General features: G+C 42.0%; 1 protein-coding gene across 15 annotated transcripts in view; it reads right to left on the bottom strand.

Moving 5' to 3' along the window:
- LOC138623788 (sickle tail protein homolog) overlaps nt 1-18,291 on the bottom strand; it is a 108,120-nt gene that overhangs the window by 42,122 nt on the left and 47,707 nt on the right. For 12 of the 15 annotated variants that reach the window (XM_069703488.1, XM_069703481.1, XM_069703486.1 and 9 more), the window contains exon 2: nt 3,069-3,355. In XM_069703488.1, coding sequence (XP_069559589.1) covers nt 3,069-3,355 — 287 coding nt within the window. Of the gene's footprint in view, nt 1-1,138; nt 1,468-3,068; nt 3,356-5,455; nt 5,541-18,291 lie in introns of those variants that run through there. The other 3 variants (XM_069703489.1, XM_069703492.1, XM_069703491.1) reach the window with 3 other exon arrangements.

Below are 18,291 nucleotides of genomic sequence, written 5' to 3'. Positions count from 1 at the left end.
ATATATAACAAAATTCAGCAGTTCTGGATACAACACAAACAGTCTAATCATGAAATCAAGCGCACATCCTTAGTCTATATATATGTTGACTGTGTTCTTGGTTTGTTTGTATATAATATATATAGATATATAATGTACTGTATAAACTGTGCATTTTATATTTTATGTTTATATTTTTTTACTGCTACTTACTGCTATTTTATTGCTTTTCTATTATTCTATTCTATTCTAGTATTTTATTCTATTATTTCTATTATTATCTTATTGCTTCTGTATGCTGCTGTAGCGAAAAAAATTCCCCTCGGGGATTAATAAAGTAAATACCTACCTACCTACCTACCTACCTATCTAACTACCTACTGAAATCGGCCCAGAAAGAAATTACACATTTGACTGCATGCCAAGAATTATTAGATTTAAATGCAACACAAAATAAATCATCATGTGCTAACAAGTTGAGCTCAGGGGAAAGCACAGCAACTCCCTCACTGCAGGCACCAATAGTGTATCGGTTTAAGAACGAAAACAACACTGCAACACACCCCGAAGGAGGTGTGACAATGACACAAAAGATATCAGACATTTCTTATGAATCTAATCTATAATTTGATTTTGCATAACACTGCAAAAACAAACACCAGCAGCAAGCCGCGTAACAATCAGCCGTTGTTACCAGCTACTGTACATTGATATATATATATATACATATAATCATCACCACCATCACTATCGTGCAAGATACAGCACGTTGATGTGACATAACACCGTCCGTTCACAAAAGATCATTTGCTTTGCAATTATTGCCACACAACTGCCAGCGCGGTAATACTATGGAGCCGCAGTTCACAGTGAAGTGAACGATTAGTTGTGGTGTCGTCGTTTTGTTGGTCTGCCCCTGTTAAACTCGTGCGCTAAGTTTTTGCATTCGCTCCGTGGAAGTTTGCAGCACCTGCCAGCGTGCTGCTGCGCGCTGCTGCAGCAAACAAACAAACTCCTGCGCGTATTTCACTTCGCTTAAAAGCGCAACAATCCGCGTACTGATGTGGCACGACTATACAAAAGGCACATCGCGATGCTTTTAATGTCGGAGAATGCACTGGCTGTCTAAATTAACAGCACATCTCCCGATATGTCCTACCTTTATTGCCTCAGACGGGACTGGCGGCGCCGATATGACAAAAATGTATTCCAGTCTGCGTAAAAAGTTTATTTTAATTCCTGTGCGGGCTTCACATACAGAGAGCCATGTCTCCAAACAATCTCCAGGTCCATTGCTTGTTCTGCAGAACAGCGCTCCAGCACTTCCAGCTCTACACACAAGCAGCCAGTTCTCCCTCCTACAGGCACCTACACGTAAACCGAGCCCCTCCAGCGATGACATCATGAGTCACTATGGCAACTCTGACTCCACCCCAGTCCGCAGCTGAACTTACCTGTCCGACTACTTAAATTCTCCAACAAAGTTTCTCCTCCGTTTCCCTTTGCGTAGTAGATGTACACTTATTTTATTTTGTATAGATAAGAATCACGAGTTGAATCAGTGTATAAAACAATGTATCAATATATACACACCCATATAAAAAGCACACAAATCAGTTGATCAAGACACGTAACCTGCCATCATCAATGCTGACTGATATCAACTATGCAAATCTACAGAGTTCATGATTAGTGCAGTAGCCTGAAGCAGCACCTCATGAAAAGGGTTTATTTTGCATGTGTGCAGGTTGTGTGGGCCTGCCTGAAAAACAGCATACAAAATCCTTCTTGCACAATGCCGTGTACTTTTGCCTGGAGCTCCCCTGTGGCTCGGTGCCAGTCTCACCATTACCTCAATTGTTTTGGCTACAAAGCCAGCTCGCTCCTCCCCTTTGTCTCCTCTGACCAGGAGCAAACAGACAGACAATGACCAGGTGAACCAAATGTCCACCTCGAGACTCCCTCTGTGTCCTGCCTTCCCCACTGACTTCTTCACAAAGGAGACTTTATAACCTCTAAAAGCTCACAAAAGACACTGGGAAATTATACATCTTTCTGTAGTCTAGAACACACAAACTAGTCTGAGGCTATAAGCAAGTCAAATTACAGTGATCCAAACAGGAGTGTATGGCCAATTCAAAGTGTTTGTGGTTTGCATGTTTTCTACTCTTTCATATAATGCTCACTATTTCACAGCAGCTGTGGGAGGGAGATGTGACAGGCAGATTTATGGGCTACACCTCACATATAACCTGGGGCAAAAAACAGGAAGGAACTACATTTGTAGTTGCACTGCATTCTACAAAGCAAAACAAAAATCTCTTCCAAGAAAAGCAAACTTTCATGTGATTCTAAATAGGAGCCTGGATGTGTATATTTGTAATTCCCAGATGTTGAAGACAGTTGTGTTGGAATGAATTTAAATTGCATCATTATGGTAAATACAGTTTATTCCAATGGTCTTGGATTGACATTAAATCAGCACTGATAGATTTTTGGCCACTTGGAAGGGCAGACGACTGCTTTTTTGCACATCAGGTGGACACCTTGCGACATTATCATTAGTTAGTAGTGTCGAAGTGGCTCTTTAAAGGGCAGCTGCTAATTTTGTCACGGACTGGTGTACAGGGTAATTCTCCATCAGATGGACACAGAACAACATCACAATCAGTCCTGTTTCTGTCATGTGTAATATTTTATATCCTTTATAGTTCGGCCATAGTTTGGCCACCACCAGCTCATGGATATGGCACCTTAAAGTCACAATACGTTCACTTTCTAAAGGCTAACTTTGTCAGCTGCTGGTGTACAGATTAATTCTGCTGAAAATAAGGTTGAGAGCGAAAAACAAAAACCCCAAACAGAGCCCTAAAAGGTGCTAAAATTCTCCATGGACTTAGAGGTAACTGGTACATTTGATAATTCTGTTGATCACTCTGAGCAAACCCTTTCACATTGCACATATTTGACTCATTGTTGATATATTAAAGTGCAGATTTAACATTAATTTACTGTGATGTCTTAAGTCCCAACGTGAGTCTGATCAAAACAACGACATGACACACCCTGGCCTTCTTAAACCCACTGACCTGTTCCCGGAGCCTTTCCTGATGGCCCATGATCGCCGAGGCATGATGGGGGTATTTCTGCTTCAGATGCTCCAGGAAGGCCTCCCTCTTCTTGTCCATATCTGATGGCTGCATCGCCAGGATCTCTCTGGAGCCGCGGGCCCCCCCTAACGTGTGCCTTCGAGGGACAGTGCGGCTGCCTTTGGCGTCCCCTCTTGAAGCGGCCGTCCCATTTGGGGAGGCCTGCCTGCGGCTGACGTGCTCGCTGTCCTCTGGGGAGGTTACCTTCAGGTTGCTTTTGGTTTGTTCTGAGGGGACACAGGAGACACAGGGGACACAAGGGGTCAAAACACTTCATGTTTGGACATCAACAACTCGTGCATACGTGTATGTTATTTTCCACAGGTCATGAAGAGGGCATGTCAGGACAAATCAAACATCAGACCTGTGATCTATTTGCCTAATTAATGCTGTTATCTGACTGAAACACACCCCAAGGGTAAATGTAAAGACAAGAGAAAAAATTACTTAATCTATGTTCAAAAGGATGTTAGAATATGTTATTTTCTCTAGAAACAGTGCTGGGATTCAAATATTTCCTGATACACAGTTGGTTCAGTTCATCACACATTTATGATGCTTCATATTTCTGCAATAACTCTTCAGTTTAATGTGACAGACACAGTAATGCTGATAAAAAACACCCAGTTAAAACAGCTGTTCAGGTGTCTTTCCTTTAAAACAACAACAAGGGTATCCATTAATGAAAGGAGGCACAAATGGAGAAACTTGGTTGATGATTTACAGAGCATCTGTTTATACATCATATGCCAGATGCAAAGGGGTTTATTTCAGGATAGATGCTGATGCAAATATGAAAGGAGGAAAAGGAATTACTATGGAAGTTTCCATTATTACAAGTGTTTATACAGATTCAATGGAAAGTAACCTGTCATTTAGCATGTTTCTGATTGGAATCAAACTATTTTTCATTTAGGAAACTTTCCATTTTTATCACATGAAAATAACCCCCCAAAAAAGATGGGAGACAGATATTTGATATGGAGCAGACTGAATATAAAGTAAACACAACTCCTTTTGGGCATATAAACATCTTTGTACCCTTGTTATCTTGTCTTAAATCAATCATCGCCCGCAGGAACACTATTATAATCCATAAATGTGAAAGCTTTGTGAGTCTGTGGCAGAAGAGAAGAGAAGAGAAGAGAAGAGAAGAGAAGAGAAGAGAAGAGAAGAGAAGAGAAGAGAAGAGAAGAGAAGAGAAGAGAAGAGAAGAGAAGAGAAGAGAAGAGAAGGAGAGGAGAGGAGAGAGAGGAGAGGAGAGGAGAGGAGAGAAGAGAAGAGAAGAGAAGAGAAGAGAAGAGAAGAGAAGAGAAGAGAAGAGAAGAGAAGAGAAGAGAAGAGAAGAGAAGAGAAGAGAAGAGAAGAGAAGAGAAGAGAAGAGAAGAGAAGAGAAGAGAAGAGAAGAGAAGAGAAGAGAGAGAGAGAGAGAGGAGAGGAGAGGAGAGGAGAGGAGAGGAGAGGAGAGGAGAGGAGAAAAGAGAAGAGAAGAGAAGAGAAGAGAAGAGAAGAGAAGAGAAGAGAAGAGAAGAGAAGAGAAGAGAAGAGAAGAGAAGAGAAGAGAAGAGAAGAGAAGAGAAGAGGTAAATAAAAGGGAAAAAAACTGCTTCAGTGGTGAAAAAAAGAAATGAAGCAAGATGATCTGTTGCCTTGTTTTGTAGACAGGTAGCAAGAGCCGTAATGTGTACCTTTCAGAGTATAATGGCAGAAAATAAGGGACCTCTTATAGAGTTCAGCTCTTCAACAGTTGAAGGAGGAAATTTCCAGTGATTTGCCACCATTTTGTGGGTGCTTTAATATGACTTGTCTTTTCTTTGAAAGCTTGCTTTCAAGCTTTCGAACAACAAGCCATAGGTAAAAAGAGGAACTTCTTGTTGACATGTTAGGACTAAAGCAGGGGTAAATTTAACTACTGCAATAACTTGTGACGAGTAAAACACCTGCTGGTAGCTGCAAAGCCTGAGCTTCTATTTGTTTCCTTGTGCAGTTCACAACAGCTTTATCCATTTTGTTTTCAAATGCAGATCTTTAGGGGATACACAAAACTGCCGTTGTTCGGTAAATAAAAAAAATCAGGCATAATTTTTTGAAGAATATTAAGCGGTGGTGCGTCACCAGTGGCACCCCCCTCCCTCCCACACACACCTCCCACCCCCACCGCTCAAATTGAGAGCCAGAGCACGTCTCATACTTCCAATCCTATTTTTAACTCCCAAACACAGTTTACCCCCCTGCTAACCAAATCACACTCAGCAGACAGAACAGACCTGAACCTCTATAGGATGTGAATTCGTTGGGGCGGGTGGGCATGTCAGAGAGCTCATTACCTTCCCCAAGTGAGCATTCTTTGTCTTCATCTGCAATTTCTTCTTCCATTGTACTTTGAGATCAACACTCGGGAGTGCCGGTGAGAAAAAGCACTGGCTGGGTGAATCAGCTAACTGCTTTTGCTTAGAGATTCCAGACGTAGCTCACGTGGAAAAGGGGGCTTGAGATAGGCCCTGCCCCGCAGCCCCAGGATAGACTGGTGGGGATTTAGAAAGTCAACTGCATTCCAGGACATTGAGAGACTCGACCCTCACCCCTCAGGCTAAAAGCTCTAGTGCTGCTATGGAGTGGTCCTGGACTGAATGTAAATGTGTGTGAGAAAAACACAGAGTATATCGAGCATTGTAAAAAAAAAAATAATAATAAAAATACCAACATAAAAGATACTCAACTCTGGGACTAACAGTTGCCAAACCATCTAACACACTCACAGACCCACACAAATACAAACTCCTATACACATAGCCTGTTCTTTATCAAGACGTTGTCTGCAAGCTGCCTCTTGTTAAGCTCTCGGTCCCTGTTGAGGGGCCCACTAGACACGCACATGCATCCAAATGTGTCATAACCTACTTCTGAGCCACATCCAAACTGCTCTCAGCGTATGGCAGCCAGCTAATATGTGATCGAGTTATCTGATCAACAAGACAACTGTCAGTCCTGCAGGCGGTGTTGTTTCCAATTAGGAACCACGCAGGAGACACCGCAGTCTTGTGTTTGCTCTCCCTCTTGGGATTGTGAAAAGCAACACTGTCCTGTTTGCCTGGCAGTCAGCACACATGCTCGAGGTCTCCGTTTTTAAAGGAGGGGGGAAGGCTGCATCTCAGTTCATTTCTTTGCAGCTGCTAATGTAAGTGATCCCATTTAAATGTGCAGGAAGAAGGCATGAAACTGACGTACCTTAACAGGAAAACGTGAGGGGATCAATGCCCTACTTTGTGGGCCATGTAATTGAAACTGGTGGGGCGAGCGCATGAACAAACACAATGCAACAGCTGACGTATAATGTCTAACATATGGAGAGAAGTCTGCTTCCTCCCACTTTCTGTCTGCTTTCAGTCCCTGCATGTCCAGGCGCTGAGCCACAATAGGCAGAGTTAGACAGGGATCATGTCATTTGTCATTCTGTGACTCTGGTTAGATTCATGCTAATATTATTTATCCAGTATTGTATGATCTTCAGTCATTTCCAAGAGTTATCTTCTCTTCCAAATAGTGTTTCTTCCTCTTATGACAGATTTCTCCTTGTATGATTGGTGAAAGCAGGCAAACTAGTGAATCCACTTACAGCTTGCTTTACTTACACTTGGCTCTAACTGTAGCTGTCTTATGCTACAAGCTCTACGTGACAATGTTCTTTAAATCCCGTGTGTCATGTTGACTGGCCACAATTATCAATGAAAATGTTTTATTGTTGATTATGTTGTTGATTTTTTTTTGTGCTCAGTCATTTTCCAAATTTTCACAAATCCTTAAATTTTTTTATACGGTTGAATGAAAATAATATTTGACACATGAGAAACCTAAAAGTTCATGTGCTATAAGCGCTGTTACTTTTGCTTGAACATTTATACTAAAGCGACAGTGTGGGACTTTTATCGATAAATGAACATTCAAACCCAGGCCAAAGGAGTCCACACAATGCTTAATAAGCAGTGATCACTTTCTCTGTGTTTCATAGTATACAAAGTTTTTACATCTGTTGTCTGGTGAGACACTTACCCAGTCGCAAGGTGACTGTATACTGAGCAGGCTTATTGGGCAGAGCCTCTGCAGCGGAGACTTCCGCCCGCCAGGCTGGCTAACCTCTTGTTTAGCCCCATGTTAAGTTCAATGGAAATAAAATAATTCAATCGTGTGGCTTATGGAGACTTTCCAAATGTTTTGGACTGAATGTATCAAATTCTGATAGTGAAACCAGTCATTTTGTGCAGGTTATGACACCTTTTATTTCAATCATCCACAGTTTTACAGGCGCAACAGAAGCAACAGAGTAAGCCAAGGCGAAACCTAGGATGTAAGCACATGCTGCTGAGTTTTTTGTAATTACTCTCACTGGCAGAAGGGGGAGACAAAAGTTACGCACTGCAGTTCTGAATATCAGAAAATATGTAATGCAAAGTCAACTTAAATAATATCAAATATGATCTGAAATTTCAAGGGCTGCTGATTTTCCCAAAAATTAAGAACTGAAATGTTGAGTTTAGCTGTCAACGTAGTGGCGATAGAGAGTGTCTGTGTCTATGTGTCAAAATTCCTCAGGCCTGACGATGACACATACATCACCCCAACCAGCCGACAGGTCAGTCATTGCTAAGCCAAACGTATAATTAAAGCAACTCCTCCACAGCAACAATTACATCCTGTGGTTTGAACAACCTGCCTTGCTGCACTTTTTACTGTCAGCATTGCGGGCCCAAATAAATTACTTTCTCCTTTTAGATTGTCACAAGGGATCTACAAGTGAATTGTGTCTCACTCCAATGGCTCAAGAATGTCATTCTCTTTCACAGCCGCCGGTGTTGAGTAAATGATGGTCTCTCAGTTGAAAGACTACATGAGGCACTTGCCCACGAACACCAGGTCCTGCAAAGAGCTGGGTGTCCCGCTGTTTGCAGTTACTTTCTGGCTGTCACTTATTTATGGAGGAATGTATCCCTGGTCGCACTCCCACTCTCCCCTACTATTACTGTCCCATAACTATGCAGTTAGATACAAAGCCCTGTTGTGTGCAATAAAAGTAGGGTTCACATAGCAATGCCCTGCAGCCATGAATAGGAATACACATAATAGCGCTGGTCCACTGCGGAGAATCTGACGGTATTTTTTTTTTAAATTACGTACAAGTTATCAGAGTTGGAATATCAGATGATCCGTTCATTTGGAACTGAGCCTCATGTACAGAACGGATCTAATTTAAATATGATTAGAATAAATTAATATTCTAAGGCTGCGGTAATATCCAACTTAACAAGTCATTTAGACCATTACAGAGACTTAAAATCATGTTTTAGAAAATTCTGCCTCTGACGTGAAATGATTAAGACCCCAATTCAAGTGACGGGGGATGACAATGTTGTTATACATTGGTCCACCACTGGCCCAACAGACCGTTATTGTCTGGATGAATCCAGATGACTTTAAAGTTTCCCCTGAGTTGAAATATCTCAACATCTACTGGTTCATTTGGCCCTATTTTTTGTACAGACTAAGCCTGAATGAATTTTGGGATCCCCTGATTTTTCATCTCCCACCACCATGTTGGTTGGCATTTGTCCATTTCATTGAAAGATACCGACAACAATTAGGTTGCAGAGATGGAAATCATGAAACACACATGTTAGCAGGGTGATGTGGCTGACTACTGTACATCCTCAAAAAGTCAGTAGCTTGGCTGTAAACTGACAATGTTGTCTTCTTGGATATATTTTTGAAGAAATGCCTTGAAATAAATTGTAAAAGTTATATTTTAAGACCAATGACTAGAGTCACGATTTGTAAAAAATTTCCCCTCGGGGATTAATAAAGTAACTACCTAACCTAACCTAAAAACTGTGGACATATTCTTCCCACTCCTCTGCATGTTGTGCCCAAAGAACCTTTGTTTTTCTATCAGTCTTCCTTTCTGTGTCAGACTGAGACCACCTGATTCCATGCCCTTCACTTATCACATTACTCTCTTCCGCCCACAACCAGTGCTGCACGCTGACATAGCCAAGTGTCAGTATAGGGCAAATGCAAGTGTCTGCGGAGGTGATCTGTTCAAAGTCTGCAGAAAGAAAAAAATAAGAATAATAAAGCAGACAATTTCTATACTGAAATCACTGATCTCATAGATAAACTGTTTCCATGGCGGTAAGTGACACAGCATTTAAAAAAAACAAAAACGCCTTCACAATGCAGTTCAGCCACATTTTTTTCCACAACTTGTGTTTACAAAAACAGGCATTCATGCACTCGCACTCACATGCAGGGAATATCTGACTTCCTATCTGGGTATCTTCACCCTTTGCAGAACGAGTCATATGAACTCAAGTTTTCTTGCAAATCAGCACTTTCGCATTTGGACACAATGAAAGACACCTTGTGTGAAAGTGATTGCTGACACAATGACAGGAGAAAATATACCTCTTTCAGAACTAAAAGAGGTGTTTCATCTCTAATGTAGCTTAAGGCTCACTGGCAAAGAAAACTATCCACTTAAAAAAAAAAAATCACCAATAAGAGAGGTCTTATGACCCTTTACGCCTAAGTTCCTCCCTCCAACAGCCTGTGGATGAGTGGGGCTTTGTTCTGATTTGAGGAGGTTGATTATATCAGTGTCAGGTCAGGATGTCAGAATATGTGGAGGACAACAGGCTGTTATGACTTTTTTTTTTAATGGTCTCTTACAAGAGAGCTGGATGTAAAAAAACAACAACAACAACAATATGGCTCTGAGTTTTCAGATAATTTAGAAATTTTCAGTTTTATTGTGTACATTTGCTGTTTCATGATCTTTTTTTCTCCTTCGAGTGTAATACTGTCTACTTACGCCATGTGCTGCTGTCTGTTTATGTGACCCGTTGATTTAGGAGTGACATCCACATTGCCCCCGTGTGCTGTGAGAGCAGTCACCCGTAGCTGTGGTGTCTATTCAGGACACTGGCACTATCATATTCTACAGCACAGTAAACAAATAACAGTGTTTCCTACATGTCTCCTCTCTGGCTATCCTCCCCATTAAAACTACACAACTGTCCACTCCATCATGAATAAAATAAAAACCACAGGAATTACACTCACTCTCACCCCTATCTCTGGCCTAATGAGGCATCTCCCAGCTGCGGTGCCGCCGGTAATGACCACCCGGTCCCCATCCTGTTAGCTAAGACCACTGCAACATCTGTCTCAGCTCAAATGTGCGGACACCCGCAGCTCTGTGGTGCATGAACTGATTGCGTTTCACCTTTCAATTGAGATACACGCGTGTGTGCACGGATATGTACAGTATCTGTGTGTGTGTGTGTGTGTGTGTGTGTGTGTGTGTGTGTGTGTGTGTGTGTGTGTGTGTGTGTGTGTGTGCGTGCGTGTGTGTGGTCTGATGTGCAGGCCCTTACAGACTTTCCCCTCAGCTGAAGCCGTATAAACAGACAGGACTGCCAACCTGACGGGCCGCCGGCCAAAAGATATGAGTTACAGACATGTGGTCTCAGTGTGTGTATGTGGGCGTGAGTGCTGGGAATAGTAACCGTAACGGGGTGAGTGGATGCAATAGCAAAACAGCTATTGAGAAACAGATTATTTGACATCTTAACATTGAAAAATAACATTCAAATTCATATTGATCCCACAGGAGATTCAAAAGGAGATCTTCACAGCGGCTGGACTCAATGAAGCACGGCAAATTAATTTGACTGCTTATTGACTCCAAGTGGAATGGCTTATCCTGAGTGGGTGATATTTGTAGATCTTTAACTGAAGTGCAAAGTTAATACCCATCCTATTGAATGGACTACAACTCCAGTAAAGTTTAACTAATGAGCAAAGCCTTCGACGTTCCTCGTAAAAGTAAATAACGCTACAGTCCACGTCGCTTGCAAATCAGTCACTTTGTTCCCCCTCTTCTCTGTCTTCCTCCCTCGTTGTTCGGCTAACGAAGCAAAAAAGCAGACGGTGGGAAAGAGAGGATCCACTGGCAGAGCGGGCCTGTTAGCTGTGATGCTTCCCTCTAAAACAACCTGAGGACAACTCAAACAAACAGCTTTGTTTATTGGCCAGCTCCATTCACCGGCACAACCGGCATATCTGTCTGCTACCTCTCTTTGACACGCATCAGCACCTGATCAATGCAAAACAACAAACCAGCTATTTTACCTTCTCTCCACAAAACACTTTGATGCCCTGCGTTTTCTCCACACCAGGGGGTGCTGTTGAACATGCTCCAGCCATGATGTGCAATGATCAGGGGGAAATTACAGGGTGTGTTTGTGTGAGTTTGTGTGAGTTTGTGTGTTTTTGTGCGCGTTTGTGTGCGTGTGCCTGAGAAAATAAGACGATAGTGGGTTTTTTTTGTTTTTTTTGTGACTTCTCAACCATGCACAAGGAAATAGGCTTCAGAATATTTCCTTTGTCATTTATTAACTAAGACACTAAGTGCTGCTTAATGAACTGGTGTGTTTGTTATGGCGTGCCTGTGTGCGCAGTTATGAGTTTGTATGCACGTGTTTGCCAGCCAACCCCCAGCAGTGTGCACACTTCATTAACTCATGGTCAGTGTAGGTGCAAGTCAACCCAAGACATTGGCTCAGATGGCTGCTGGTTTCCCGTGACAACAGTCTCTGGGCCAACGGTGAGGCTGGCGGCGTCCTGAGAGGGAGGGATGGAGAGACGATGAGAGCAGCTGCAGCTGGGAGGAGGACGTCCACCCAGGAGTCAGTGATCAGGAATTTTCTCCCTCTACGCTGCCTGAGAGAAGTTTTTCTTTAAAATCTGATAGCTGCAACCTTCCTGTGCACCAGAACCTCCAGAGGTCTGAATTGCAGTTATGACTAGTGTTTTCATTTTATGAGAACTGGGCCTTGAAACCTCTATCTGCTTGGGATTTTGTCAAAATCCTACTTTGTGAGTTATTTTCCTGTCAAAGGCAGCCATAGCTTCTTTGCTGAACTCTGGTCATGTTAAAGTAATTTCACTGTAAACATCAGATCTGCTCACACCGTACTGCAGACTGTCCATCAGTCTACAGAACATTATTGCAACAGGAACTGCGCCAAGAAGGAAATGGTCAAATTCTCCGGCCTCTCTCAAACTGTGTGCATGTTGTTAAGAAATCTCGTATCTGTTTTGGCAAGCTTTCTGTGTCAACAAATTCAAAATAAGTGTACACAGCAGAAATTCACTTGTGACATCAGCATGCAAAACCACACACAGTCACATAAGCATAAACAAACACACTGAATGTACAGTAAATGAATGATATGGCTTATTGAGGAACGCTGGAGGGAACGATGGAGTCAGACAGATTTTAAGACAGATGAAGATGCGTTGGTGATATTACACCGAATCTTACGAAAATTAAAGCTACTTTAGTCCCCTTTGCTGCAGCGAGTTAACTATGCGTTCAGCCTGCTTATGGCTTCCATTTAAATATGTCTTTCAATATGCCACCTCTCTCTCAAGTTTATTAAGAAGTGATTGCGCTGCAATTGACTCTCCTCATTGTGATAAGCAGCTTAGGACCTGGACTTTGCCAGCCAGTCAATCATGTGTTCCTCACTTTCCCCTCTGCATTGCGCTTTTCTTCCTCTCCCTTTTTCATCTGCATGCTAGCACAGCATACCCGTTGTCAACGAAAGGTTATTACGAACCAAAAACTGAACAATACACTTAACTGTGTTAATTAAAAACAAAAGAACAATTCTGATTCTTCATATATAAGATTCACTGAGTGACACATTGGTTTAAAATGTTCTGGCCAGACAGCTTCAAACTGCCCAAACCAAGCATCTACATCTGCGTTGGAGAGCTGATAAAGCCGAGTCTCTGCATAAGGTCCTACTTGGGAGAGGTGAGTGCTGCTGGAGCTGATAAGTGTTGCAGGTGGTGCTGGGATATGAAATAGGCCTTGTGGAGGGGGAGCCACTCTGAGATCCCGAGAACACTAGAGTCTCTGTCCTAGTCTTTATCTGTGAAACCTGCTGTGTGCTGTCCATGTGTTGTGTGTTTATGGCTGTGTGTTCCTGTATTGATGTATATGTGTGCCAGTCAGAGGGTGGACGGTGTCCAAGCTTACGGCTCTGTGAAGCAGAAGGGGGTGGGACTGAAAGGTTTGTGAATGTGGACCAGCTTGGCCAGACCATTTCAAGGGGGAGGGAGAGAATGCCTTGATGCATAAAATGTGCATAAACTGTAATGCAAATGCATTACAGACCCTCACCGGTCTGTGTATAACAAATAAAAATGGGGCACTTAAAGATCAGTTGTTGTTTACTTTAAAACACAGAAAAACATAAGAGTATTTACATATTCATATGAACTGACAGAGGAGATTTCTTAACGGCATCACGAGAATGCAGGTGATCAACGTTGTGGGGAAGTAGGAAAAGAAACACAAGCTGTAGCTTGTAGTGTGGTTGCAGTAAAGGAAATGTTGCAGCTTTCCCACGGCAGAGAGGGGGGCGGGGGGGCCTCCAAGGTTTAATAGCTTTACCACAGTGTGGCCATAATGGACAAGCAGGGATCAGGTCATAGGAGTGCAGATGGCAGCAGAGTTTCTCACTAGGCTTAATGTCACTGATTTCACTATGTAAAACAGTTACTACGCATCACATTGCATCCTGGTGTTACTGTGGTCTAATCGGTTTTCCCCAACAGTGAAAGAAATTTTGAATATTAAAAACTAATTTGATACTTTTATTAAATGACATTAACTCCTCCTATATGTAGCACAGCAGGCTAATCTAACAGCCGGTTAATATTAAAGTTTTAAGAAGAGCAACTAGACGGTTACAGAAGTGAGAATGCTAATTATTATGGAGACATCAAATTCATTTTAAAGCTGCCCTGATCAATACTTTAATGTTAACAATGTATGAAATATCTATAAGTTGTTGGTCCTAGTGATGAATCCACAGAGAATTATCACAACCAAATAGTTCGCCTCAGCTCTAAGGAAAGTTTTAGAGTCCTTCAGCCGTTTCGGTTTTAAGGCCAGCATCTTTACCGTTTTGGAATCTCTCCGCTCCCATTGCTTTCTTTCCAGATACACCTGTTTATATTGGAGAACCTGCGATAAACAAGACTGACTGATCCATTCACAGCAGCAAACAGCAGATACACAAAGTTCGCAGCAAGTTTGTAAACACAGTAGACCAAAACAGAGCAAAAAGAAGATTGAAGATCATACTGGATGTGTAAATGAGCAACTTCATCAGTTCATTATATAACAATGTTGTGCTTACAATATATTGCACTGTTTAAGGGGCCAAGAATCAGGTGAACGCTGGTTTAAATAAGATATTCTATATCTACAAAACTATTGTTACTCAATAAAGACTATGCCAAATTTTTGCCAGACATTAAGGTCATGAATCAATTTTTTTCTGAGTGTACCCTGCTGTATAAATATAAGTATGTAGAATGATATCTTAACTTTGCAGAGAGATGAAAAAGGCCACTGTCATCCAAGTTCAATTTCTCACATAGGGGGAACCACATGCTTAGCACTGTTCACACCAAAGCAGGACACTGGTCTATTCACGTGGAAAGGCAAAAACCAGTTCCTTCATATGATATTACGTTCATTAAAACCTATTTGCTTTATATTTACAATGTATACATTACTCAATCCTCTTTAGCAGGTCAGCTGCTGTCACCTTTTGCCCTGTGGCAGTGGCAGAAACAGGGTCTGAGGTCAATTATTTTTAACACCAGTCTAAAAATAACCCCAGGAAAAGTGTACACAAAGAGACACAAAGGCTCTGTGATTTGAGAGGAGAAAAAGAGATTTTCAGAGTTCCTACTATTTCAGCCTCAGGAGCTGGCCAGATCCTACCGGCCCCCCAAGTCCTCTGATTGGTTATTAATGACATCATCCCTGGGGCCAATCCCCCTTCCTAGAACGACGATGTCATCAGTGCTGAAGCATCTCAGTGATGTAATGGAGGGAGGGTTATAACACACACTTCAAGTAGCACCCCTTTTCTTCTCTCCTGCTCAGCTCTCCTTTCTGCTCCGATTTTGTCTTTCTCATTCCTCTTTCCGACTCAATCATTTCATTACGTCCATTCAGCTCCCACCTGTTTATTAACACTGAAATACAGGACACAGAGATTTGCAGTTAAGCCCAGAGCTATAAGAGCTCTTAAAACGCTGCTAAAAAGACAAAAAGAAGCGACAGAAGCATTTCCATTTCCTAATCCTGTCTGTGTCCTGCAGCTGCAATTAAAATATGGATCAGAGATCATGTCCGTTTTTTTTCCCACAGGCTGTGACTAAAGATGTGAAAACCCAGGTTAGCATTACGTCATTAATTTCAAGTTATAATTGGTCTGGATAAAGAGCACAAGACTATTCTGTACACTTACATGTATTCAAACACACAGATAGTGTAATGAGGCAACTTTGATGACTGGTACAACCTTTAAGCCACCAAAAGTGGCACATAAGTACATGCAAATGTGTAGTCAACCATCCGAGTGTTATGTCAGTTTGTTCCCATTTCATTTATTCTGACTATTTCATCTTTTTGGCAAGGCCTTCACATCTGTTTTTTAATCACAATTTATGAGAGTGTGTGTGTGTGTGTGTGTGTGTGTGTGTGTGTGTGTGTGTGTGTGTGTGTGTGTGTGTGTGTGTGTGTGTGTGTGTGTGTGTGTGTGTGTGTGTGTGTGTGTGTGTGTGTGTGTGTGTGTGTGTGTATCCTGGGCAATCATCCAGAGCTCAAGCGGATTAGTGAGGGGACTCTACCCTGATCAAAGCAGCACAGAATCCAGCTTACTGGGACACTCCGTGTAACACGTAACCCCCATGGAAATGATACTGTACATGTTGCAGACCCACAGACCACCAACTGCAATACCGTAAAGACTTTTAAAAGGGAACCGTTTGACTTTTATAGTATGTCTTTCCTGTCATCCGGACAGATTCTGGTCAGACAAATAAAACTCTCCCGAAAGCTGGAAATCAGGGTAGCAACACTCAAACTAAGTGCTGTCATCAAGTGTGAAGTATGCAGCTGTCAGCTGCGCCATAGAAACTGCACTGGTTAATGGTCCAAACAGAATGTATTGGAGATCTTCCCCCGGTGACATGCATACAACGTTGGTTTTGAGTTTACAACACAGACCTAAAGCAGCAGGGCAATATTCTCTGGCTCTACAAAGCTTGATTCATTTGATATCACACACTAAACAGAGAGTGGTAGTGAGTGTAACACACCGGGTTTATAGAATGAACACAATGGTCCGCTGAGATTACTGTTTTGGGTTTGTAGCCCGCAATTTAACTAGCAACAGACATCTGTTTTCAGGGAGAAAGCCACGATAACCCCACTGTTCACCACCTGCTCAGCACTTAACAGCAGACAAAATATCTGGGGAACATCGTGGAGCATTAAAAAGGTAAACAGACACATATCTGTCTGAGCATTCCTGTCGCGCGGCCTCCAACTGGTCAAAAGTCAATTAAACAAGGTCAAATTGAATTTTGAGGGATATTTTTCATAATATTTTACATTCCACTCAATTATTAGTGTAAAACAAATCCATACATTTTTTAATGATGAAAACAATAATTTGTTGCAGCCCTGCTTTCTAAGTGTTGCACATAAAGCCTTGTTTGCACATCTGCAGAGAAACTTAACTTCTGTCACGATTATTGGTTGGCTCTAATTGGGGTCCACTGATACCAGGTAAGTCATGCATTATGGATGCGCTCCCAGTAAATTCAGATTGAGATGGTCACTGTAATGAAGTCATCTGCCAGCTCCAGAGAAAGTCCTTCATCAAACTGTACGAGTTGAGCTTTTCAGAGACCGAATGGGATGTGTCTAATAATAAAAAGCCCTCCTCAACCATGGCTGGGATCTGTCATGCTGAGCAGACACTTAAAGACTTTTGGAAAAATTATCAGAAAGCACATCAGAGATAATATGAGCCGATTTTTTTGTTTTATATGTGAACAAGGCTTTTGAGGCACATTCCTTCTTGTGAGAGGCTTGTTGCACAATTAGTAGTCCACTGATTAGACAGGCAACCAGCCATATTTGAACACAGATGCCAGTGCGCACACATGCAGACACAGTACCCCACTCCCTCCCTCTCTCCTTGGTTTCATTATGTATGTAGTGAGATGGTTATTTTGTGATGCCTCTGTGGCTAACCACCGTCATCCACTACCTAATGGCTTTAGCATGTGCCTGGCAGCCCATTGGCTCCAGTGGTTTCAGATCTTGGGGAGCTGAAATGAAGCGGGGCATTGTTGTGCTGCCGGGGAGGATACACACTTTCTTGTGAAAGGAAAACCTGACGGGAAGGAAATTTCAAAACAAAGTGCTAAGAAAAGGTGATAAAGGGCACAAGGGACGGAACTGTGAGAGTTGGTGTGTGGCTGAACATGTGTGTCAAGAGGCTGTTTCCCGTCTTCCTGCCATTACAAAACTAATGGAAATGCTTCGTGGAATGTTCTGTGGCCTTGAATGTTAGGTAAAAGCAGTGAGATTGTTGGGAGAATGGAAAATCCAAGAAAACCAATTTTCCCCCATAGATTTTAAGGGGAATGTAATGACAGACTGGTAAACCTTATGACTGCACCATAATACAGATATTATCTGTAAATATAAGCTTTAAAATATAGAGTTGTCTTCTGAGGGAGCTTTTGAACTAAAAACTCAAATGAGGGCTATCTCACCACTGGGCAAGCTAAAATGGAAAAATACCTAAGGCCTATTATGATTTGGATTCCTAAAATGTTTTCACACTTGGAAAAGATTTAGCTTTTATTAACATTGTCAATACTGTGGAACTCATTTGAAGCACTGAGGTGCAGCAGAAAGGTAAAATACTTGAAAATGTCAGGTTTTACAAGACGGCTTTCATTACTGTGAGGGGAGCCTGGGGGTGGACTAGCTCACTGGCACAGTCTGGGCCAAGAGCTCTGGAGGTTAAATGTTCTTATTCGAAGCAACATGCATGATGAGATGTTGCCTTTGGAAAAATTCTATATATTTAGACTGTCAACAACATCCATGAAAAGACCAAAGTCACCAATGTATTGGTCTCATTAACAAATATTGCGGCCGAAGTCTTCCTCATTACTCTATTATATAGTTGTTGTCAAATCGACATACAAAGAG

This window comes from Brachyistius frenatus, unplaced genomic scaffold (genome assembly GCF_029030835.1).
Source record: "Brachyistius frenatus isolate BFR_SWC_R1_liver_20210118 unplaced genomic scaffold, ASM2903083v1 Contig_47, whole genome shotgun sequence".
Taxonomy (NCBI): Eukaryota; Metazoa; Chordata; class Actinopteri; family Embiotocidae; genus Brachyistius; species Brachyistius frenatus.
The sequence above is the reverse complement of the archived record's forward strand: the minus strand, read 5'-3'. Positions and strand labels throughout refer to the sequence as shown.